This window comes from Podarcis liolepis (assembly GCF_965112155.1).
Source record: "Podarcis liolepis genome assembly, chromosome: 7".
In the NCBI taxonomy this organism is placed as follows: Eukaryota; Metazoa; Chordata; class Lepidosauria; order Squamata; family Lacertidae; genus Podarcis; species Podarcis liolepis.
Window position 1 is genome coordinate 54,049,477 of NC_139561.1, and position 26,667 is coordinate 54,076,143.

General features: G+C 45.4%; 1 protein-coding gene across 2 annotated transcripts in view; it reads left to right on the forward strand.

Moving 5' to 3' along the window:
• GNAO1 (G protein subunit alpha o1) overlaps positions 1 to 26,667 on the forward strand; it is a 164,546-nt gene that overhangs the window by 65,513 nt on the left and 72,366 nt on the right. For both annotated transcript variants that reach the window (XM_083515109.1, XM_083515108.1), the window contains exon 3: positions 2,204 to 2,345. In XM_083515109.1, the coding sequence (XP_083371235.1) occupies positions 2,204 to 2,345 (142 nt within the window). The remainder of the gene's footprint in view (positions 1 to 2,203; positions 2,346 to 26,667) is intronic.

The window sequence follows — 26,667 nt, forward strand, 5'->3', positions numbered from 1 at the left end:
TAAGGTGCTACCGGAAGGAATTTTTTTATTTTGACTGGAGAATATAGTTAGCAGAACTCTGCTTTCTAGCTATGTGAATGGATGTGTATTTTATTTTATCTAGGCATAGAGACATTTCTATCCCATCCTTTTAGTGCATATGCCAGGAGTGGGGAACTTTAAGCTCTGGGCCCAAATACAGCCTTCCGGTCCCTCTGTCTGACCCTTGGGGCTCATCCTAAGCTACACTCCTTGTCTTCCTGCTCTGTGCATTCTTGAGCTGTTGCAGTGTTCACGGTCTCTGCGCCTCCCCCTTTAAAAAAAAACCAAAACCCATCTTGTACACAGTTTTATTTGTTTTGCTTAATTCCCTCCAGAGTTTCTGCAGGCCCAGGCACCACCTGCTGTTTGTGCCAACATGTGATTGCCATCTGCAATGTGTTTGCTTATTCCCATAAATGAAAATTGCTGATGAGTTGTCGTGGTGCAGGCTCTTGTCCTCTTGTTATTTTGTGGCATGCCTATTCCCAGTAGCCAGGCTGAGCTTCACCTGAGCAAGATTGGCTGGTTTATTTTGAAAGGGCAGAGGGGGAGATACTGAGGCATCGGTGTATTGTCATTGCGTTCCGCCTAGAGGGCTGAAAATGCCCCCTAATGTTGCCGCCATGACCACAAGCTGCAAAGAAGGGCAACATGTTTGCCTCAGTTACCACTGGTTGCATTCATATTCTGCCTTCACTTTTCATTCATTCATTTTATTTGTATGCCTCTTTGTATGTTGGAAAGGGACACAGGTGGCACTGTGGGTTAAACCACAGAGCCTAGGGCTTGCCGATCAGAAGGTCAGCGGTTCAAATCCCCATGACAGGGTGAGCTCCCATTGCTCGTTCCCTGCTCCTGCCAACCTAGCAGTTTGAAAGCATGTCAAAGTGCAAGTAGATACATAGGTACCGCTCTGGCGGGAAGGTAAACGGTGTTTCCGTGCGCTGCTCTGGTTCGCCAGAAGCAGCTTAGTCATGCTGGCCACATGACCCGGAAACTGTACGCCAGCTCCCTTGGCCAATAAAGTGAGATGAGTGCCCCAACCCCAGAGTCGGTCATGACTGGACCTAATGGTCAGGGGTCCCTTTACCTTTACCTTTGTATGTTGGAGGCAGTATCACTCAGGTGGTAGATTGCTGTTGTGCTATCATCCTGCTTATACGTTTCCCATCAGATCTGGTTGGTCACTGTAAGACCAGGATGGAGGACCATATGGGCCTTTGGCCTACTCCAACAGGACTTTCCTTTTGTTCTTATGTTCACGTAGTGACTTCATGGCAGAAGTAAGGACCTCTTGTCTCACAGTTCATGCTCTGAGAGTCTGGCTACACTTTATGCGAAGGGGTGGGGAGCTGGTCACCCTCCAGATATTCCTGAACTCCAATTCCCATCATCCTCAGCAAGCATGGCCAATGATCAGGATACTGGCCATTGTAGTTGAGTATCATTGGAGGGGGCACATGTTCTTCACCCCTTCTTGACACATGAAACGAAGCCACATATAAACCAGGCTTCGAGTGTTGTGAATTCAGAAGAATCCCTCAGAGATGAGCAGAGGACGCTGGAGGGGACCACAGAGCCGCTGATTGTTTATCTGTGCTCATTATCTCTCTCCTTTAGCTGCTAATTTCCCCTAAGGGTTGGGAGGGGGGAGCAAGGACAATTAGCAGCTATGGAGAGATCAGATGAGCACTGATAAACAACAGAGGGAAGAATGTGGCCAGCATCTCTGACATCCCCACCAGCTTTCTGTGACCATCTCCAGGGGACAGAACCCAAGGAGAGCCTACTGGATCAGACCAGAGGCCCATCTAATCCAGCACCCTGGTCTCAAGGTGGCCAACCAGATGCCTGTGGGACACTGGCAAGCGGGACTGGAGCACAGGAGCTCTTTCTGCTCCTGTGCTTTCCAGCAACTGGTATTCTGAAGCCTTGGAAGCAGAAGATAGCCATCATGGCTAATAGCCATCAACGGCCTTCTCTTCCATGAATGCTTCAGAATTTTCAGTAGCCAGAGCCAGGCTTATATGGAGCCAGTTTTCACACAATGCAAGCAATGTCCATTGTCCAGCTCTTAACACTATGCAAAACCTTGGGGATTGGTTTGGGAATGACTTCATTGTAAATGAAGCACTATTTCAGACTTTTACAAGCTCATTTGTTTCCTTCCCCTCTCCCAAAGGATCATCCACGAAGATGGCTTCTCTGGTGAAGATGTGAAGCAGTACAAGCCTGTGGTCTATAGCAACACTATCCAGTCACTGGCAGCCATTGTCCGTGCAATGGACACTTTGGGCGTGGAATATGGAGACAAGGAGAGAAGGGTAAGTGAGAACCCAGGAACAAGTGATTTGCAGTGGGCTGGTTTGTTCGTTGGTTTGTTTCATAGAATTTATGCACGGCTTGGTTGTCTAAAAACCCTCAAAGTGGTTTACAAAGAGAATAATACAGTAACATCAGCGAAAAAGCCACAAAGAAACTCTACAAATCACAAAATCAGCAAAACTGAAAACAGATTAAAACATACACCCACATTCTACACATCTGGTTAGACTTGCTTAAAAAAAAATGATTTTAGCAGGTGCTGAAAAGAACACAGTGAAGGCTCCTGCTTGGTGTCAATAGGCAGGGAGTTCCAAAGTGTAGGGGCTGCCACACTAAAAGACTGATATCTTACATATGCAGAACATTTTTATGTGGCGCCTGTAAAAGTGACACTTCCACAGATTGAAGTGGTCAAGCAGGCATATATGTGGGGTAAGACAATCTCACAAGTAAGCTGGTCTCAATTTATAAGTTGCAACAATAAATAGATTATCAGCAATGACAGGAACATGAAAAAACCCACCAACTTGTACACATACATTTTTAATATGTTTTTAATTGTTTATCACTTGTTGTTTGCTGGCCTGGGCTCCTTTGGGAGGAAAGGCAGGATATAAATTTAAGTAATTAATATCTCATAAGCCTATAGGATGTAAACTGCAATGTTCCAGTTGCACATGCAAGCTGATTCTGGAACTACTTTGCACGTTTTGCACAGCCATTCTCATTGTCTCTCTACCAGCAGGTATACAACTGCTGAATTAGAAACTATTATTTTGGGTGCTATTGCAGTATGAAAAGTCTTGCTGCCTGGGTAGAATGTGTTATGGAACACTAAGTGATTTTTGAAGGAAAAGCTCATTCCGCAATAACACCGTTTTTCAAACTGGTATTCCCCACCTGTTTTGGACCAAGGCAAGTGGGGAGGGGCACCAGGTTGGAGACAGCTGCACAATAAGGCTGGCTATTAATGGCATAAACAAATGAGTGGCAGGTAGCAAACGATCAAGGTTGCTGCTTTTCTTCCTGGGCAATATCATTCGGGGTGCGCAGTCAAAGGACTCTCCATTTTGCAAGAAAACTCTCTGCACATGAATCTTATTCAAGCATCTGCCCTCTTGCTGTTACAGTTGCAGAAGAGCAGGCCAGCATTTGCTAGCCCCACCCCCCCACCCCCATCCTCACTCAGCCCCACTGTCCTCAATGGGTTGGTAGGGGAACATCTGAAGTGAGGAAGGCTAGACTGAGACTTGGCCATCCAGATGCCAAAATTGCGAAATGGCACAACTTTTTCCCCTTGTTGTTATTTATTAGGGTCGGCAAACCTGTTTGTTTTGGTGTTTTGCTGCAAATATCAGGACTATGTAACCGTTGTGGTTAAAGCAAGGAGGCTCCTTTTTCTGGTTTGTTTATATGATATGTCAGCGGCATTATATATTTGTACGTTGATTTTCCACCCAGGAGCAAAAGGCTGTGTATTCCCCACCCTTTACAACAGCCCTGTGAGGTGGGCTAGGCTAAGTTAATACATGTGTGTAGGCAGCAGCTTTTGTCAATATAGTTTTGGGGTTGGGTGAGTGTTAATGCAAGGGTTGCAACCTGAATGCAATGTAGAAGGCCCAGGAAAACCTTCTGGCATCCCTGATGATGCCATTGCAGTGGTCCCTGGCCATCTCATGTCTCCAATAGCCAACACCGGATGTGAAAGAAGGATGCAGAGAAGCAACACTGGTGATCATGCCAGTTTGGGGTAGGATGTGGCATCTCCTGGCACTCTTCCCACAGTGGCCCTCTGGCATGTCCGGCTGCTGACCAAGGTACCACTTTCACAGTCCTGTGAGTGTGAAACTCCTTGTTTTTGCTGTTCTTACAAAGCCACGCTTTCCCCATAGAAAACAAAGCAGCTCTTGCTTACTTTAAGCGCATTGTTTCTTTTGCATCAGAGGTTAGCAGTCTGCTCTGGGTGCAGGTGCATATTTGGAGGTCTAAAAAACAGTTATGGACACCACGGAAATAACCTAAGAAAAACTAGTGAGGCTCAGAACCCCTCCCAAACACGTAAAGTGCCTACACCATTTCCCAAAATAAATTTTAAAAATAAAAATGCAGTCCCCATAACAACCAAGCCCTTTGACCCTAAATTAGAATAATGACCTGCAATAACTCAGGATGTAGATTTGAAGTTGTCTATGGCAGATCATCCCATCATAGAGTTTTTAGAACACAGTTAGATAACTGGCTTTGCCACCCCTCCCAAGCTGCCATTGTGCGCCTGGTTCCAGTTGCTGGACCTCAGGGTCTTTATTTTAAAAAACAAGGTAGAGCCCACAAACCAGCTGTCTTCCCATGCCTACTGTAGAGAATGATAATCACCTGAAGCATAAGGACTGTCTTTGAACTGTGGCATTAAGGTGCCTAAGTTAGGGGAGCAAACTTGTTCTGAATAGTCCATGGACTCAGCTAGACTGGTAAAGAAAAACTGATTTATATGCATTGTATGTGCGATATAACATTGTGCCACCAGATGGCAACATGGAGTCCCGCTTTTCTCTACCTGTTTTCCCTGTTTAAATTTACAACGCTTTAAGCTGAAGCACTTCTTTGATGTATCTAGATCCAGCCCATGTGACTCTTAGTTCTTCTCTGGTAGACTTCATTTCTGAGTGTCTAGCTGAGCTGCATGGTGATTTCCCATGTCAAACGGCTTGGCTGCATCCCTTCATTACTGGAGCTTATTTAGCTGAGAGTTTGTTCCTGGAAACACCAGCAGTTTTCTATCTCCTGGTCAGCTCTTTCCATATCATTCTGCTGCGGTGCAGGGTTGTGTTGCAAAACCAATTCCCTGCACTCTGTGGTGGGATTTTGAGCTATGCGCATGCACATCAATCACTTGATTTTTCACAGATCAGTAGCTCAGTGGGAATGACTCACAGCTGAATGTGTGAACAGATGCAAGAGCTTTGTAGGCTGGAGTCGACAGGAGAAGTTATGATGAACTTTGGCATTAGATCTGCCTATGCTTATTCCTGTCATATACAAGCCTGCATTTAATGTGACCGTTATCAAGTGCTGAACGTGGAGGCCTGTGAATTGGCCTCCCAATGGTTATGGTGTTGAAATTAATGGACTGGGGGGGGTGTCAGAAGGAAAGATGGGTCTTTTAATACTCTGCTGGTGGTGAAGACTTCAGTGAAGAAGCTCCTCACAGTACCTTTCTTTGTTGTGGAAATTGCACGTAGTAGAACTTCACCAATGGAGGAACTTCACCAATGGAGGATAGAAAGGGTGCACAAGGCAGAAGGAGGGAGGGAGGGAGGGAGGGAGGGAGGAAGAGTTGTGCTCATGTTGCTTTTTGAACTTCTATCCTGCCTGCTCCCATATCTCGCAGCTCATGGTTGCTGCTCCTTTCCAGGCCCAGTTCCAGACGCTCACATTTGTACTGGGAACTGCAGGTGGGGAGAATGGCTCTTGCGCTCAGGTCCTGCTGGCAGGCCTGTGTTTAAATAGGACAGTGGACTAGATGGGTCTTTGGTCTGATCCCATGGCCAGGCTCTTGATATGTTGTTAGGTGCATCCGCTCAGCTCCCACTCATTTTCCTATTGCAAGCTAGGGATGATCAGGGGAGGAAAGCACCATCGGGCAGGAGCTGTACTTTTCGTGTATTCCTTTTACTGTTCAAGGAAGATTATCCGGCATGAAATGAAGTTCAATACACATTATGTAGCTTAAAAGGAGAAGTTCATGCAGCCCTGTAAAATGCAAATGGGTCAAGGGAAAATTCCTCTGTCATAATCAAGTGGATTATTGTCATTCTTTAGTGAAACCTGAGTTCTAAGGCCAGCCACCTAAATAAAAGACAGAGAGAAAGACAAAGAGAAGGGGGGGGGATGAATGAGCAGCACTTTAAGTCTGAGGACTTGTAGAAACTGGAAATTGATTTTCAAGCTATTTCCAAATGGGAGAGAAGAATGCTGGGCAATGCCTTTGGACTGCCTTCATGTTCATTATGGCTCTCCAAGTATGTCAGTTCTCAAATGAAACAAATAATTTACTAAGCATAATGCAGCTTTATTTTCTAGCCTGAGGGACGTTGCTGTGCCCATCATGATCTCTTCCGCTTTGTTCGTTATTCAGGAGGCTTTTTCTAAGGGGCATTTCACCATTTGCCCCATGGCCAGCTGTCCGTTCTGTGCTCTGCCATCCCCTTTGTTTATTGCTGCCTCAACTGCTCATGATTGGTTGCGCAATTCCTTTTCTTGCCATCCATTAGCTGGCTGCAATGGGGGTTTCGCCAAGTGGCATGGCCCTCATTCTCCTCTCTTGTATACGTTCCCAAGAGTTCAGAAGCAAACGAATCCTCCCTTGATGCAGAGGGAACCATCCCCCATGCCTCTGTCCCAATGGGCCCTGTAGGTGAGGCCTGCTCAAAATGGAGGATCTGGCGCAGCAAAAGGTGGGTGGCACCAAGTGACCAGCCACACAGGATGATGGAAGCCCCCCAGGACCAGCTCCAGTCACACTGCGTAGCGAGCAACCCCCTCAGCCCCAAGCCCCATATGAGCAGATAGTCCCTTCATGCAAGTTAGGTAATTTTAGACTCTGGACTAATGGTGTTACTGGGGTGGCTCTGTAGGTGGCAATGTGGCTACTTCATTTGCTTCACAATGTGACAAGCCCACTCTGCTGTGTTTGAGGTCCTTCATCATCATTCTCTGTGAATGGGATGGACTTCTACCCAAAAGCCCCACCCTGACAGGCCCACTTTGATTAAAATGTGGAAGAGTTACTGAAGAGTTGATAGAATGGTGACACAGGCCACATCTCCCGCTCATGAGACATCAGTTGGGCCATACGGGAGATGCAACCTGATTTTGTTGCTGCTCAGGGAGTGCACCTCATAACCTTTGGATGGCAAATGTTCTAAAATGGGAGGACATTAGGGTCAAAATGACTGCAGTCCAGCTGTTGCATCAGCTAGCTGGTACACAATAATACCGGAATCAATCATGTTTAATGCACACTGGATTATGTAAACAGCCAAATAGGGCTTTGATATTAATTGATGGGAGAGAGAAATCTTCCAGAGTAGACATTCAAATGGTAGCTTTGCCAGATTCTGTTAAGCTATTTGGGGGCAGTAGTGTGGCTCAAATTAGCAGTTGGGATTGTTAGGATGAATTTAATGGAAGAAGCACTGAATGTGTCCTTGAATGTTATTTTTCTTACGAATTTTCTTACGATTTTTTTTTCTTTTTAAAAAAGCAAGTTTCTAGACCTTATGGTGGTAAAGTTCTTCTTGAAAGTTCCTGGGCAATACCAACTCAAATGCCTGAAGTATGAGAGCACACTGAACAAATCTTTCAGAACCTAGAGTTCCTTGCTGCTCTTGAAATAAAATAGGAAATAGGAAAAGTTATAAAAAAAGAAAATACATTGTGTGTGTGTGTGTGTGTGTGAGAGAGAGAGAGAGAGAGAGAGAGAGAGAGAGAGAGAGAGAGAGAGAAATCATGCATGATATATGCCAACTTGGTAAGGTAAAGGTAAAGGGACCCCTGACCATTAGATCCTGTCGTGGCCGACTCTGGGGTTGCGGCGCTCATCTCGCTTTATTGGCCGAGGGAGCCAGTGTACAGCTTCTGGGTCATGTGGCCAGCATGACTAAGCCGCTTCTGGTGAACCAGAGCAGCACACGGAAACACCATTTACCTTCCCGCCAGAGCGGTACCTATTTATCTACTTGCACATTGACTTTGACGTGCTTTCAAACTGCTAGGTTGGCAGGAGCTGGGACCAAGCAACGTGAGCTCACCCCGTCGCGGAGCTTCGAACCACCGACCTTCTGATCGGCAAGTCCTAGGCTCTGTGGTTTAACCCACAGCACCACCTGCGTCCCCAACTTGGTACATTTTGTAATAGTTGCAGCTTTTCCTGGGGCAGGTTTTCATAGAATCACGGAATTATATAAATATAAAGGGACCCCATGGGTCATCTAGTCCAACCCCATGCAATGCAGGAATCTAGCTAAAGCATCCATGACAGATGGCCATCCAACCTCTGCTTAAAAACCTCCATTGAAGGAGAGTCTGCCACCTTCTGAGGTAGTCCATTCCTTCATCAAACAGCTTTTACCGTCAGAAAGTTCTTCCTAATGTTTAGTTGGAATCTCCTTTCTTGTTTGAATCTGCTACCACCCCCCAGAAACATAACTATTTAGGTTCCTGTGAATAGTCAACATTGGTTGCATAGAATGTGGGGAGAATTCTGAGAGAGTTATAGTTTGCTAAGGTTTCTGAGAGTTGTTGAGAGACCTGGAGTGGCTTAACAGTCAATCCCTCTTCCCAGGAAACTCTGGAAATTGTAGTTCTGTGAGGGGAATAGGGGTCTCCTAGCACCTTTAACAAACTACAGCTCCCATAATTCCTTGAGGGGAGGCATGACTGTTTAAAGTGGTATTATAGCATTTTCAATGTACAGTTTGAATGTGGCCTAGTTCCCACACACTAGTTCCCTAGTGTGTGCACGCTCAGAGGATGACCTCCAAACCATCCTAAATATCTTCGCAAAAGCTTACAAGAAGCTTGGCCTGTCGCTCAACATCCAAAAAAACCAAAGTGCTGCACCAACAAGTACAAAATAACCCCTCTGCAGCGCCACAAATCCAACTCAATGGTATAACGTTGGAAAATATTGATCACTTCTCCTACCTAGGCAGTTATCTTTCCACAAGGGTCAACATTTATGCTGAAATCCAGCATCGCCTGAGCTCTCCTGATTGAAGTGCAGAGTGTTTGAGCACTCGGACATTCGCAGGGAAACCAAAATGTTTGTTTACAAAACTATTGAAGGACCAACCTTGCTATATGCTTGTGAAACATGGACCACTTATAAACGCCATCTCCAACTCCTTGAAAGATTCCATCAATGGTGTCTCCAAAAAAAATTTGCACATCACTTGGGAAGATAGGTGAACTAATATCAGTGTACTGGAAGAAGCAAAGATCACCAGTGTTGAAGCCATGATTCTTCAACATCAACTTTGTTGGACTGGTCATGTTGTGCGGATGCCTGATGATTGTCTTCCAAAGCAACTACTCTATTCTGAACTTAAAAATGGAAAGCGTAATGCTGGTGGTCAACAAAAGAGGTTTAAAGACTGTCTCATTTCTAGCATATCCAAGTGGCAAGTGGTGGGAATACTCCTGCCTGACACCTGGAGAGTTGCTGCCACAAATGCTTATTTAGGCACAGGGGAGAATTTTGATTCAGCTTTCAAGTAAAGGTGAACCTGACTAATCTTCACTCCCTGGTACAGTATGCCAGCAGTAACACAGCCATCCCTTGAAATTCGCATTTATCCAAATTTTGCATAGCGATTCGCAGGCCAGGCAATGCGTACAAGTATCGTGTGCGTGAAAATTGGATAAGTTAGTGAACATAACCCTAAAACACGCATTGCATTGGGAGAAATTGTTATGCAATTATATCTTATGAGGAACGGTTGAGGGAGCCGCATATGTTTAGCCTGGGGGGGAAAGGAGACTGAGAGGAGATATGACAGCAAGCTTGTTTTCTGCTGCTCCGGAGGGTAGGACACAAACCAATGGCTTCAAATGACAAGAAAGAAGATTCCAGCTAAACATCAGGAAGAACTTTCTGACAGTAAGAGCTATTCGACAGTGGAACCGACTCCCTCGGGAGATAGTGGACTCGCCTTCCTTGCAGGATTTTAAGCAGAGGTTGGATGGCCACCTGTCATGGATGATCTACTAGAGATGCCTGTGTCATAGAGGGGTTGGAATAGATGGCCCTTGAGGTTCCTTCCAACTCTACAATTCTATGGTTCTCTGTAGATCTGCCCTCTGTAGCTTTGAGCGTTCTACAGCAGAGTCCAGCTTCTTGCCTGAATTCCACAAAGTGTGCAGGTGGGATCGAGAGCAGTCAGCCTGTGAACCCTTGAGGGCTTCCCATTCTGCCGCCACCCCTGTTTGGGAAGGCCTGGTGGAGGCAGAGGGACGTGGAGCCGTGTGTCTGTACTTGTCTGTGTGGCTCTCCTGAAAATGTAACTGGAGTGCCGACCAGTATGGTGTTTTTGAAGTCTGCTCTACATCCTGGTCATGTAGCTTCTGTCGTCATGACAGCATCTCTAATCCTCACTTAGAAGTAATCATTTAAGCCCGCTTCCTTGATTCTCTTTGAACCTGGAGCTGCCTTTATCAAGGAGCTATCAGCAGCGTAAAATATGAAGCTGGACTGGGCCAGGATACGGCCGCCCTTCTCTCTCTAGCCACCTTTGAGTGTGGCAACATCGAGACATCAAGGGGTGGAGGTCCACTAATTAAACTGCAAAGGGAAAAAAGCTCTTTGTCAAACAATTCCCCCCCCCCCAAGCAAAGCCTTCCACATTATTTTGTGTTTAGTTCCCTTCCATTTCTAGCCCACTTTTGTTCCCACTGTGAAACACAAGGTGTCATAGATGGTTTACAAGAAGTATTAAAATTATCTGTGAAAAGAGTTTAAAAGCAAGCACTTAAAACATTTGAAGGAAAATCAGAATTAACAAAGATTCAAACATGTTGACATCTACATGTTTGCCTAAAGAAAAAAAACTAAGTGTGGTCTGAAACAAAAGTGGGCAGAGCAACAGATGGGACTTCAGTCATTGTGTAGTAAGCTACTTTCCAGTCCTGCAAGAGCCAGAGGTCTCTGCACAAGCGAGAGGCATTGCTGCAGCTCATGTGCATGTTCCTACCAGGCAAAACCACACCAGGAGGATGCAGAGCTGAGTTTGAGAGACCCTGAGGACTGCATTTGGCCCCCAAGCTTGAGGTCCTCCACTCCTGATTTTCATCCTCCACCTGGTCTGCTCCACACTCCCATCAGCCTTCCTAGGATCCATACCTATGTTTCCTGCATGATTGTGACCTTTACTTCACCTAAGCAGCAGCATCAACTGCTCCAGCCTAGTCCAGTCCTGCCGTTCCACTTACCAACGTGAGTCCTTACCAAAGTGAGTCTTCTCACTTCTTTTGGTTCCCGGGGGGCACTTTCCTCTTTCTGGGAGTTGGGTGGACTGTTCCAGGCTGCTCCAGCCTTTGGGGAGGGGCCGTAGCTCAGTGCTAAAGCTCCCGATTTGCATGCAGGAGGTCACAGCTTCAATCTCCAGCATCTTTGGGGTAGGGCTGGGAATGTCTGCTGCCAGTCAATGCTTGACAACACTGAGCTAAACGGAGCAGTGGCCTGACTCTGGAAAAAATAGCTTCCTATGCTGCTAACCTTTGGGCAACAGAGACATAGGAAGGCTTTGCTGCCTGTTGAGTTAGCCGCAGGAGGGAGACTGCTGGGATTCCAGAAAGCGTACTTCCCCATGTGCGCAGCCGGAACATGCCACCAAATTCAGAGCCAATCAGGTCTGCAGGAGGCAGCAAGCACATTGCTGTTGCCTAGCAACTCTTGTTCATTTCTTCCCTGGGCAAGAGCAGAATCATCTCCACCACCGCCTCACGCACCTGAGGAATGAGCCGCTCTAGTCTCCGGCAATACAAAAAGTGTCTAGTGATGATACGGCCAGGTTAGGCACATTGAAATCAGCGTGCTTAAATGGACCTAAATCTGTGCTGGAGATGGAGCTATGAATTTGATTAACCTTGCCTTTAGCATGGACTAAAATAGTAGCCTTCAGTAGTCTTAGTCAGGAACCAGTTTCTCTCAGCCTCAGCACCTGGGATCCTGACCCTACCTTGCAAGGTTGTTGTACAGATTTCTGAAATGATATATGTAGAGTGCTGTAAACACTTGAAGCTTCTTTCTAGGGCTGCATTCATACAGCACATTGTTCTGTTTTCCCAACAGAATCTCGTGAACTCTTCGTGCTCCTTCGTGCATGAATTGCTATGCATTTGCAACCCCATTAACCCAAACAATTGTGGGGTGAATTTGGGGGTGATCTTCTGACATGCAGTTCTTTCTTGCTGTGGGGGAATAGAAGCACATGTCGCAGCGAATCTGGTGGCATACATAAGTATCACACTGCGCCCACTGATGTACATGATACTTAGCGCCACATGGTGGTGTATCAATTCAAAATGCAACAGAAAAAAGGAAACAGGGAGATTACAGTGGTGCCTCACAAGACGAAAAGAATTCGTTCCGCGAGTCTTTTCGTCTTGCGATGTTTTTCGTCTTGCGAAGCACGGTCCGTCGCAACTGCGCCTCTTCAAGCAGCTTTTTAAAAAAAGCGCAAGACGTTTTCGTCTTGCGAAGCAAGCCCATAGGGAAATTCGTCTAGCGAAGCAACGCAAAACCGAAAAACCCTTTCGTCTAGCGAGTTTTTCGTCTTGCGAGGCATTCGTCTTGCGGGGCACCACTGTATAACCAAGAGAAGTTGCACAAGAATTCCCACATCTTAATGCACCCTAGATGTTTATTATTGTATTTTATAAAAAGGTCCAGAGAGGTAGCCGTGTCAGTCCCTTGTGGCAAAAAAACAATTAAAAGAATCTCGCTGCACCTTCAGGACCAACTCATTTATTGTTGTGAAAGCTTTTGTGGACCCAAACCTGCTTTCTCAGATGTGGCTCCTTTTTTAACAGTCAAGGCAGAAGCAATGGCAGGAACGCCTGTCTTCTGGGTGCTGGGTGCTATCTCCTGCCTGCTGTTCAAACCAAGAGAGCTCGGTCGTGCATGTGCTCAGCTGTCAGTGAGGAGACTGCTAACTCCCTCCCCTTCTGAATCTGTGGTGGGCTTAGCCCAGCACATCTGCATAACTGGTGGACAAACAGTCCAGATGGTTCCATTTGAAATTATTGTTTTAATTTCAATTTACCAGGAAGGGGATGTTTTGAGGGATTACTAATGGGAAAGTGGTCATGTGTCCATCAGCACATGCAGAGTGACAGACTCGATATTCAGGGGGGACAGGGACAGTTCCAAAAATAAGAAAGGCTTGCTCTCGGCCACCCACCTAGATGGGAGAAGTGGTGAGGTTTCTTCAGGGGCATCTTCCAGCTAATAGGTTGGCATTTCCTTTGCTTCTGGTGACCCCCCTCCTTGGCTCAGGCCATGTTCTGTCTGTAAATGACTAACTTTCCATCATGATCATAGCTCTGCCCTGAATCCCCTTTGCTGAACCCCCAGTTCATACAGCACCTGGTGCAGTATGGGAAGTGGTGCAGGAGCACAACCGCGCAGGTGTGAAGAGGGTATTCCATGCTGATCGCATAAGTACCCAGTTCATGTCAAGCCAGGTTTATTTAGATACCCCAGGAATGGGGGACCTCAGACGCAAGGGCCAAGAGTGGCCCTCCTAGCCTTTCTGTCTGCTCCTTGGAATGGTCCCCAAACAACACTCCTCACTTGACCCTTCTTTGCTCCCTGAGTGCTTTTGTCTGACTGGAATGTGTCCTGAAGCCTGATAACGCCTCTCGCTTCTCTGGGTGGAGGATACACATGGGTGTGTGACTGTGTGTGGAAACTAGCCTACTGTATAAAGGTAACATTTACCTTTGTTTCTCTGCCCATTTTTCCTCTGGCTCCTCCCACCACTGGCATGTGACCCTCTGAATAGAATGTGGCTGTCCTTGGGTTGAAAAAGGTTTTCAACTCCTGATATACCTTTTATTTGTGATTACTGTGCTCAAAGTGGGTTTGAATGCAGCACTATCATCATCAAGTTTGAAATAAGTTCATCCCAACAGAGATGCTAGCTGACCCAGACCTTGCGATCATCATCTGAGGCCGTTCTTTATTTGCCTCCTCCGCAAGAGGTCCAGAGGGCAGTAGCACAAAGAAGAAGAAGAAGAGTTTGGATTTGATATCCCGCCTTTCTTTCCCTTTAAGGAGTCTCAAAGCGGCTAACATTCTCCTTTCCCTTCCTCCCCCACAACAAACACTCTGTGAGGTGAGTGGGGCTGAGAGACTTCAGAGAAGTGTGACTAGCCCAAGGTCACCCAGCAGCTGCATGTGGAGGAGCGGAGACGCGAACCCGGTTCACCAGATTACGAGACTACCGCTCTTAACCACTACACCACACTGGCTCTCATGAACCAGGCCTTTTCTGTGGTGGCTCCCCACTTGTGGGATGCTCTCCCCAGAAGAGCTTGTCTGGCACCTTTGCTACATATCTTTAAGTGCTAGGTGAAAGCATTCCTCTTTTCCCAGGCCTTTGGCTGTTTAAGCACTCTGTGGTCTTTTAAATACGGTATGTTTTAGGAGTGGGGGATTATTTGTTTGTAATAATAATAATAATAATAATAATAATAATAATAATAATAATAATTTATTATGTATACCCCGTCCATCTGGCTGGGTTTCCCCAGCCACTCTGGGCAGCTCCCAACAGAATATTAAAAACATGATAAAACATCAAACATGAAAAACTTCCCTAAACAGGGTTGCCTTCAGATGTCTTCTAAAAGCCAAATAATTGTTTATTTCTTTGACATCTGATGGGAGGGCATTCCACAGGGCAGGCGCCACCACCGAGAAAGCCTCTGCCTGGTTCCCTGTAACCTCACTTCTCGCAGGGAGGGAGCTGCCAGAAGGCCCTCAGTGCTGGACCTCAGTGTCCGGGCTGAACGATGGGGGTGGAGATGTTACATATTTTGTGTTCTCATTTTGCATTTTTATGTTGTGAACCGCCCTGTGATCGTCAGATGAAGGGGTGTGCACCTAGAGGAAGTGATGTCACTGAACTTGCCATACCTGTAGGCCTCTGCTCCACCAAGGTAGTGATGAGATCAACAACGTGTCAGACTTTTGGGAGGGAAGGAAGGCATGGCTTGGAGCTTTGCTGAGGCCTTGCTCTGAGGCATCCCTGCAGGGTGGCCACTGGTGCATTGCCAATATTATTATTATTAATAATAATAATAATAATAATAATAATAATAATAATTTAAATAAATAATAATAATTTAAAAAGAACAACATAGCAGCTACCTTTGTCAATGTTAGCAGCTACCTTTGGTCTGAGATTTCCATTCTAGGCAGCCTGATGCCCACCAGCTTCTTTGAACTATAACTCCCATCAGCCCCAAACACCACAGTCTCCACACATGTGGAAGACACCAGGTTGGGGAAGGCTGATCTTACGCAGTCATTGCCTCCTCTTCGACTTGGCAAGCAAGGGGTTTGCAACAGCAGGAGGGGGAGAAGGGGTGCGGGGCTTGAAGGAAAATGGATTCACAAGGATTCCTAGGAGAATATGCTTTGCTTCTTGGTTTTAAGTTCTCAGCTATTTCCACTTGCATAAACGCTGGCGGCTTTTCTGAGTGTGCTTCCTATATTAAAATACAGCCGCTGCCACAGGGAGATTGTGAGGCAGAACAAAAGAGACCTAGAAGGGATATTGAGAAGCTTGTGACACTAACACAGGATTAATGATGAGGGGACTGTAGTGTTCACTGTTTGCTCCTTCAAAGATAGCAGCAGCTTCTGATGCACCCAGGAGAGAATAAAGGCCAAGGGACATAAAGCATCGGCCACGTAAGAAGGTGCAGCAGAAAGCTGGAAAGAAGATGTAGGGGGCAAATAAGCTAGTTCTAAGCCAACTAAATTATTGAGATGGGTTTTTTTATTGGGGAAAAATTATTGGGAATTACCTTTGCAGCATATGATACGATACGATACGATACGATACGATACGATACAATACAATACAATACAATACAATACAATACAATACAATACAATACAATACAATATCTTTATTGTCATTGTCCCATACAGAACAATGAAATTGAAAAATCTACATAAGACATTCAAAAACCCCTAAAAACTCTGAAACCCCATTTTAAATTACAATATACTCCTACAGAGACTCCTTAAACTGCGTTTAAGACCAGAATTGCATCTGGGTAGAAACTGTTTCTGAGGCGGCTAGTCCTAGTCTTTATAACCCTGTACCTTCTTCCAGAAGGCAGAAGCTGAAAGAGATCATTTCCGGGGTGTGCACCTAGAGGAAGTGATGTCACTGAACTAAATAATTCCCCAGTTTGGAATATAAATTTAGAATTTATATTTACCAAGTGTATTGGCATTCAGAACCAGGCCATTTTCTTCTTCAACTCAGGTTGTAACCTGCACAACTCTTTTCTCACTTGCCCTCTAAAGACCAGCAACTGTGTGAGCCACACAGGTATGGGGAAGAGATTGACTTGGCATTTAAGGCTGAACCTGCCTAATTCACCGTATGCGAACTGATATGCAACCAGTTCTCTGAATGTTGTAATGCAGTTAATGCTATGGGGAAGAAATGCATATTGCAGGTAGTATGTGCATAAAAATGCATGAATTTGTGAGAATAATATTGCAATGCATTGTATTAGGGAACGTTGCTTTGTAAAAATATGTGTATGAGGCAAAATTGCATGCCAACATGCATATTAGGAGAATTTTGCACTAAGTTACTGATGATTTTTTTAAATAGTGAACTGGTGTGGAATTGTAGAGAACTGAACCTAAGATTCGAAAAATGAGAAACTGAGAGGAACCAAAATTGATTCGTTCGCCTATCCCTAGTGATGGCAAGGGGGGGTAGATCTCTCTTACTCCCCAAACTGCACACTGCTGCAGCAATATCCATGGAGCCATGGAGAACACTGGGGAATAGCTTTCCGGGGCACTTGAGCTCTATCAGCTGCCATAGGAAAATTATACTTCCCACAGTCCCTAATGTTAAAAATGCTGTTAAAGCTGCATTTTAAGGGCTCTCTCTCCACACCCTTCCCTACCCACGGCCATCACTGCTGAAGCAGCCATAGCAGTAGACAATTTTACTGCTGCAGCAGCAGCCAAGGAAAGAGGTTTGGGGCCTTCTGAGTGATGGAGTTTGCATCAAAATTCAGGTGAGGGGTGCAGGCCCCATTAGACTCCTGATAACTGCACTGAAAGTTGAACAAACCCTGAATTTGGCTCAAAATCAACCATTGTATTTTCAGTTAATATTTGTGCAATACCTTGCTTTGCCAAGCCCAGCTCGTAATTGAATTGATCGTAACTCATTTGGATATGGCCTTACTTGGAGAAGAGAGTTCCTGTAAGCTGGTCATCTTGGTAGCCAGGGGCCAAAACATTATGCTAAGCACACTCTTTGTTATTTCAAAAAGTGCTGCTCGCTCTTTAACTGTTTCAGGCAACCTTTTGCATAGTTCAGTAAATAATGTAATTGCTTAAAAAATCTCGGTTGACTGGTGGCTCTTTGGAGTCCACCAGTATTTGCGTCGCACCTATTTGTCTTGGTGGAAGAGAAAGGGAACAGCTGCTGCAGTACGAATCTGGAAATGGTGGCAGTCGCAGCCAGCAAGGTTGAGGGCTACTCGCTAGGGCAGGGAGCGCAGCACAGTGCTGGGTTGGTGGCAACAGGCACACCTGTGCATGCACATGACATGTGCTGCCCCACCCTCCTTGCCTCCCCACCCCATCCCAGTCCCGGCGGTTGAGTGACAGTGCCGCTGCCTGGAGAAGCAGAGAGCTCTTGCCCCATAGCACCCATCTTTGCCTCTCTGCTCAGAACAATTTTGAATTGATCCCCAGGGACCCCATGGTGAGCCAGTTAGTCTCATTCTGCTTCCAGATAATCGCAGGCTGCCCAGCCATTTGCATCGAAAGACATTGCATGTAGGAAGAGCTGTCATTTCCCCCTGTGTGGACAAACATTTTAAAATAGTTGCTGAGTCATCCTGCTGAGTCATCCAAATTTCTGGACATACTTGCCATTTCAAAATGTCTTCTGTGCTACTGAAGGGGACTTTGGTGCAAGTTCCCACCCTTCGCCTCTGCAACCCATGACTTTTAAGTAAATCGCTGGGACTTCCACATGGATCTAAGAATGCCTTTTCTGTGTCATGCTTTTCGGGTGGTGGGGCTTTGACTTAGGGGTTTTCTTTTATTTAACTCTCGAATAAAGCCAGCGAGATATGGAGATGATAATTTTAGCATGCACTATTCTGCCCCCTGGAAATGTGACGGTTCACTTTCATGCTCCTCCTGTGACTCATCAGTGTGTTTGTCGATTTGTCTGCTGTGCAGGTTAGCCTCCTAATAAGGGAACAGATGCATCTGAATCCTGCTGGCTGTTTTAGCATTCTGGAGAAGGGAGTGGACTCCCGTCTGTTAGACAGGCACAGAGGAACATAGGGAGACACCTTCCACCAAATCAGACTGTTGGTTCATTTATATATATTTATTTATTTCATCCCACATTTTGCTCCAGGGTGTTATAGGTGACACACGTGGTTCTCTCCCTCCTCATTTAGTCCCCACCCTAATCCTGTGAGATAGGTTAGGCTGAGGGGCAGCGACTGGCCCAGACACACCCAGTGAGCTCCATGGCCGAGTGGGGGATTTGAACCCTGGTCTCCCAGCTCCTAGCCTGACACTCTAACAACTGCACCACATTGGCTTGGTATTGCCTTCACTGACTGTCCCTGGGCCAGATAGAGAGGGCTTGAGGACCACATGTAGACCTGGGGTGACCCATTTCCTCTACTCTGTCATCATGATGTGGGTGAGATACTTTCTGATGAAGAGGCAGCTATTTTATTTGTATTGCTTTGTCCGTTCGTTGAAGTTAATAGGCGGAAAAAGTTTTACAATAGGTCTGGGAATGGTGTAAACTTGGACATGAGTATGTTTCCCCTTGATGGGCCACATCTTGTGGGACAATGGCTCATTGTAGTCATTCTTTTGGGGCGTTGTCATGGCATATCTGTTTGCAGTAGTGCCCCCGCCAAATCCTATTGGCCCTCATCCTGTTGGATCTTAGATAGGATCCGGTACAAAATGTGGCATCGCTTATCAATATTGTTACTTATTTCCCTGGCTGGCCAGAGTTACCATCTCTGCCGGATTCTTAAGAAACTACAGATCTCAGGAATCTTTGGGGAAAGCCCATAATCTGTGAAGGACGCATAGTATAGTAGTAATAGTAATTATTATTCTTATTTATTTATTTATATCCCGCCCATCTGGTATGACTTCTCCCCCCATTCCCTCTCTATACCCAGGAGGGGTGAGGGGAAGAGCCCAGGCTGTTTTCTAAAAGGGAATCGTTTGCAGTGCAGCAACGTTTAACCTGGTGGCTAAGAAACCAAACTGACAAAATATCCTGTGGAGTTGACTCAACCTGTCAACAGGGCCACATCACTTCCTTTGATAGGCGTCCCCTAAAGGGCTCTACGGAGGATCTTCCTTGCATCCCATAGTTCTTGCAACTTCAGCAGCCACTGCTCGCAACCACTGTGGGCAATGCGGCACTTGAAAAAACGAAAACTTGAAGCATTGAAACCTTTGCAGGAGCTGACACAAGGAGCTCATTAAAGCCATGGCTGATCTCATCTATTTCTCAAGGGGTTAAACCCTCAAATCATTGTGCTTTTTCTGCAGCCGTCTTAATTCCTCTGGGCCTCTGGTGGTGTTGCATCTTGCAAGTTCGGCTTAATTGCTGCTGCTGCTGCTGCTGCTGCTGCTGCTGCTGCTGCTGCTGCTGCTGCAGTAGCAGTATCAGTAGTTGGCTCCATCTCCTTCCAAAGACAAGAAAACAAAAATAAATTCCACATCCATTGTGGAAGCTACATTCCAAGGAGTGGCTCTTCAGCCCGAATGTTGAGCTGGGGAGGCCCCCAACGAAAGGTTGCATGAGAAGATGCTAACCACTCCATGTTATTCCATTCTCTCTCTCCTGCCCAGGGTTGCCTTCTACTTCATTCCTCAACTACCCATCAGCATTTTTGTCCTTGAGCGTGGTTGCATCCTGCTTTTCTTCCACAATCGAACCCCAGATGCTGTACAGGGTGTCCCATGCAGGTATCCAATCGGGGCAAAACTAAGCAAAACAAAATCACTTGGTTATTGACCAGGATCCTGACATCCTATTGGCTCGGGCTCCAGTTTAATTCTGGTTAGATTTTTGGACAATTCATCAACTGCAACATTTCTTCAAAAGAGATATAGATAGAAATCAACAGGGGAATAACAAGAACCAGGAGGCTCTGTAATACTCCAGAACTTGGGGTTAGCCAATGAAACTGAATGTTGCAAAATTCAGGGAAGGCAAAAAGGAAGTGTTTCTTCACACTGTTGAGCTGTGGGATTTGCTGCCACAAGGTGTAGAGTTGCTACCAACAGGCAACTTTAAAAGGGGGTTAGGCAGTATGACAGACAAGGTATCAGTGGCTACTAAGCATGATGACTGCGTACTACCTCCACTGTATACTACCATCATACTTCGGAAGTCGAATGGAATCGGTTCCGGAAGTCTGTTAGACTTCCAAAACATTCAGAAACCAAGGCACGGCTTCTGATTGGCTGCAGGAACCTCTTGCAGCCAATCAGAACCTATGGAACCCACGTCGGACATTCGGGTTCCAAAGAACGTTCGCAAACCAGAACACTCACTTCTGGGTTTGTGGTGTTCGGGAGCCAAAATATTTGAGTCGCAAGGCATTCGACTTCCGAGGTACAACTGTACCTCTAAATGCCAACCACTTGGGAACAACCACAGGGGAGCCTGTTGCTCCTATGTCCTGCTTGGGGGATATATGGCATACCTTGATTGGGGATACCTTCCTTGGGGGATATATGGCATACCCCCTCCCCTCCATTCTAATGGAGGCCGAACATTCAGAAGGACATAAGAGTTCTGCTGGAGCAGGCAAAAGCTCATCCAGTCTAGCGTCCTGTTCACACAGTGGCTAATGAGATGCCTGTCAGAAGCCCACAAGCAGAAACTGAGCCCAACCGTGCTCTCCTCACCTGTGATTTCCAGCACTTAGTATTCAGAGGCATATTGCCTCTGATGAGAGATATGAAACATGGCCTGTATTCAATGACCGCCTTATCCTCCATGAATTTGTCTTACCGTTTTTTAAACCCACCCAAGTTGCTAGCCATCACTACATCATTTGGGAGGGAATTTCATAGTTTCACTACATGATGTGGGAAGAAATGCTTCCTTTTCTCTGTCCTGAATTCAAAGGATGCTTTGACATATCCCCAAAGGAACCAGACTCATGCCCCCCCCCCTTTAGTGTGGCTACGTCTCTTTAGAGAACCGTCGGGAGAATAGTGAACCCTGATAAAAGCTGGCCATCCCCAAAGGGGGCAAGCCTTGAGAGGCCCTTTTCCTCACTTAAGAAAAATGATCTCAACAAGGACCGTCTCAGTCCCATTAAGGACCTTGAATGTGTTTCAGATGAAGTGTCTCCGCAGCTTTTGACGCAGAGGCACTAAAGAGGACATCATCATCATACATGCCGTTCCCTGAAAGTTCATTCTGTGCAGAGAGAGAGAGAGAGAGAGAGAGAGAGAGAGAGAGAGAGAGAGAGACCTTATTCTTCCTAAGTGATATACCTTCCACCAGAGCTAGCTGGAGCCAAGGACACTGCTGAGAGAAAGAGGGAGAGAGAGCATCGCTCTATCAAAAGCATGTTATTGCCAGAGGTGGCTGCTTGAAAAAATTGTGAGAATTTGCTGCCCAGGCAGGTAGCCTGTAACCGGGCAGATCTCAGGCCATGGGATATGGAAGCAACCCACCTGTATGTGCAGGCATTGGGTCCCAAATTCTCCTTGCTGTCAGAAACTTGCAAGTGCCACAGTGACCCCTGGTGGGTGAGAATTGTTATGGCTTGCTGCTGCTGCCCTGGCAAGTCGCACCACCCTCTCTAGGAAAGGACTGCCCCCATATTAAGGAAGCCATACTAATGGTCCATATCTAGTAGCCCCACATTGTCAACTGTGGTTGGCACCAGTTCACCTACTGCAGAGAGCTTGTTAACCAAGGGACCTTGTACAAACAATTCATGAAGTTACCTCGCTTCTCAATTAGAAGGGCCCTGTTGGATCAGGCCAGTAGCCTATCTAGCCAACGTCCGGTTCTCACAGTAGTTCCCCCAGGAATGGTTCTGCCCTGTCCTGCCCCCTATAACATGGGTGTAATAATGATGGGTTTTATTTGCATTGGCACGAACAGAAAAATATATATCTTTTCTTGGATTCTGCCACTTCTGGCTGTGGGTTTCAGGAGATTGTGTAAATAATAATAATAATAATAACCATATACACAGAAAAATGGGCTAGCAAGGGGGAGGATTCCAGCTGTATTGCTAAATCCACTTCAGTGGCATAGCGTGGGTTGTCAGCACCCGGGGCAAGGCAAGTAATTTGCGCCCCCTAACCCGTGGATTTGCGCCCCCTAACCCCCAGATGTGCCCGGTGTGGCCGGGCCCCCCTGCACCCCCCACGCTACGCCACTGATCCACTTACTACTGAGCACTGAAGTAGATGACCTGCAAAGCCCTTTGCAACTCTTTGTGTTTCTAAACTTCCAAGCAGACATAAGGAGGGTTGTGCTATACACACCATGACTTCTCCCTGGTGTGATTACTATTCTTTGTGCTGAAGAAGCATTCAAGTGTGAAGCCTTTTGCTCCAGACCGAAGTGGACACACACAAAAAACACCATTGGCACTTGATATTTTGCCTTCAAGTATAACCTTCTGTGTGAAACTGACGTACTAGATAACTTAGTTCTAACCAAACTGCGGGAGGCAGTGGAAGACAGGAGTGCCTGGCGTGCTCTGGTCCATGGGGTCACGAAGAGTCGGACATGACTAGACGACTAAATAACAACAACAACAGATAACTTAGTGTATAGAGGGAAAGTTTCAATGGCAAATTCTGTTGATGTCTTCAGTGTATTAATATCTTATAAACTTTGTTCTTTGTCCATCACATGCAGCAGGGAAAGTGGCATGTTTTTTGAGAGAGAATGACAGGAGGTGTGTGTGTGTGTGTGTGTGTGTGTGTGTGTGTGTGTATGTTTGAAGGTTTGGTTATCTTTCTGCAACTGAAGTGTGTGAGTTATTTGGGGGGGGGGTCTCTGCAGCACAGAGAAAGAGTTGCTATCAGAATCCCCCTGCTGCCTTGAATAAATACCCATTCCAAAGGTTGTTAAAAAAAACACACATACACACAACCCCAAAATATTGTTTTAATAAAAAAAAAAAGTGTTGGCAATGATGCTTTCCTTCCCCCTGGAGCCTGTGGTATGAAAACAAGTGACCGGCAACAACTTGAGCAGAGGTTACCCTCCAGATATCAGATAAACAAATCCATATGATCCCCTTTCCCTGTCAAGGAATGTTATAATCACAGTAACACCCCAATTATCTCTTTCCTTGCTACCAATATTAGGAAATGCTTTGAGTAGCACTGAATGCCTTCTGTGAATGGGAGCAGAGTGGCCCTAACAAAGCCATGCTGGCTCATTCTCAATGCAGGCCTGACCGTTGGAAATCAGCCTCTCTCAGGGACTGGAAGGTCTCAGATTAAGAGAAGAAAGGGAGGGATTTCTCTGCAAGTTTCCAATCACATGGCAGCCATTTTCAGAAATTATCTCTTGGGGAGTCGGCAGGAGACAGGCCGAGTGGCAGGATTTCCAGGGCAACTTCTGCAGGGCCTCATCTCAGGATAAGGCAGCCAGGCACTGGAAACGAGCAAAGCTTTTTGGACTAGCAAGTTGACTTGACAAAGTGCCTTCCTACAAAAGACAACACACATCCTAAATAAATGACTGAATACCACCATGAGCCTGCCATGGATCATTTGTTACTTCTTAGATCCTATCCAATTTGAAAAAAGCAAATAGTCATCCAAGGTGCTTGGTGTTCAGGTTTCCTAAAGTGCAGGTCTGCAGAGACAAGGCTGGGTTTCACCATAGAATAGGACCACAGATCCTTGTCAGACTCCTTTATCTTGTCTGTGTGGAGGAGAGTGCCCATACATCAGCGATGCAGCTGGGTAATTTTAGACTCTAGACTCAATCATCTTACAGGGATACCCCTCTTTGTATGGTGATGTGCATCACTCTATGTACTTCTAAATATTTTAAGTAAGGTGGCTACGTGTCACCAAAAAAGAGAGGACAACAGTGGGTACAGATAGTCAGACTGAACAGCCCTTCAAGTAGAGAACCCCTTTAAATACAGAAATGTCACTTTAAGGTCCTGCAAATAGAGGACTATTCCCTGTAAAGGCTGCCAGTGTGAGTGTGTTCTACATGCACTGTTGGAGGCAGCTGCTGAATACCAGCCACTGGAAATTGCAGGTGCAGAAAGCATTGTTGCACTCAGATGTGGGCTTCCCACTGAGACATCAAGTTGGCCACTGTGAGAACAGGATGCTGGACTTGATGACACATGGTGACCCTGGTAATAAGGCAGCCCTTCTGCATTGGGGAGACCTCCTGCTCCATCTAGAGTGTCTGCCCCCAAGTCCTGATGGCACCATTGCCATCCTTACAGCTATGTGGGGCCAGGCTCTGCATTCATCAAGAGTACATGTCAATGGTCCCAAACATAAATATCTACAGAGACAGAGGGCACCCCTGTCTTGTACTTCTCTCCAAACCAAACCTATTCAAAAGAATTCCGTTTGCTCTAACCTGTGATTTAGGAAGGAGTTAAAAAAAAATTTTGCTAATTCCTGATGAAATCCCATTTTTTTCCAAAGTACCAAACATAAACTGCCAATATGCTTTGTCAAATGCCATTATATAACCATTTAAGGCCTTTCTCTTGGTTACCAATCTTAGGTGATGAGCTCTATCCAATGTTGAATGAAATCCTCTTGCTCCAAGTGCACTATTGTTTATATTCCTGCCTGAGCTCCAGCAGCCAAACTCACTGTTATTATTTTAACATCTACATTAGCTAGAGATTGAGTTATAATCTGCACAGTTAGGATGGTTTTTGCCAGACCTAGGTGTATTAGAAATATATGGAAGTTGACAGGGTACCTAATTCAAAGGCCTTTTGATAAGCACACAAGTTTAGGAGCCAAAATTCTTAAATATGTCTTGTACCATTCTGCAGAATAATTGTCTGGCCCTGGCACTTTCCTGGTCTTCATTTGTGAATATCGTTCTGAATCTCTTCCATCTGTAATGGTTTTCAAAGAACTTCCTTCTGCTTCATGTTGAGCTGTGGGAGAACCAACTGTGAGAAAAAGGATTTAAAAGCATAGCCCAAAAGGATCATTATTTTTCCTGTATAATTTAGAACCATACTTCTGAAACTCTGAATTTATTTCTTTTGGTGTTGTGTATACTGTATTGTGTTCTCTTGTAATCAGTGGAATATAATTCTTACTTTGTTTTAAACAAAAAAAACCCCAACAAATCTTCCCTGGCCTCTCATCTTTTTCTAAGTATCTCTCTCTCTCTCTCTCTCTCTCTCTCTCTCTCTCTCTCACACACACACACACACACACACACACCCATAAATGCAAATCCAGCTTCACCAGAAATTATTCAACTCATACTTAGCAAGTTGCAAGCTTTGACAAAGATCTGGGGAAGGGGAATAATTGTATTAATTGGGTGTGAATTGGTATTGTTATAATTTGGCTATTATTGGAATAATATTGGAAAACTAATAAATTCCAATAATAGCTAAATTTGGCAAGAGAAAAAAGATCTGGGGAAGGGCTTGCTGCAATTTGACTCAAATAAGACTTCACTGGTTTCTCTAAGTTTTCTTCTTTCTAAACTCTAACTCATTTCTTATGGGAAGCATATTATACAATCCAGCCTCGAATATAGGCTTTACATGCTTCCTATTCAACAGCTCATGAAGAAGTTGTACCCTCATTACTTTCAAAATATTCCAGAAGTTCAGACCCCCTTCTGTGTTTTAACATTTCCATCATTCAAAAGTGCAATATGTAAGCACCAAGAGCCAGAAGTTTTAACCACATTAGATGACTGCATGGTAAGAGACATTGGAGCATAATCTGAAATAGCACTTGTATCTAGATGGCATGCTGTTACATATTGAAGCAGGGGAGAAGAAATCAAAAAGTAATCTAACTAGAAACAATTTTAGTGTACTGATGAAAAAACTGTAATCATGTGGATATAGGGTGCTGTAGGTGCCAAACATCCGTCAATTCAAATTCAGACAGGTATACTTTAAGCATTGGACTTGCTGAAGATTGGATTTTGCAGGGGGCAGGGAGTATTCCTATCTAAAATTGGTTCAAGAATATCATAAAATCTACCCTCTTTACCACCTGATCATAAGTCATATCAGTCTAATAGCTCAAAAACACATGAAATCATAGAATAGAATCATAGAGTTGGAATAGACCACAAGGGCCATCGAGTCCAACCCCCTGCCAAGCAGGAAACACCATCAGAGCACTCCTGACATATGGTTGTCAAGCCTCTGCTTAAAGACCTCCAAAGCAGGAGACTCCACCACACTCCTTGGCAGCAAATTCCACTGTCGAACAGCTCTTCCTAATGTTTAGGTGGAACCTTCTTTCTT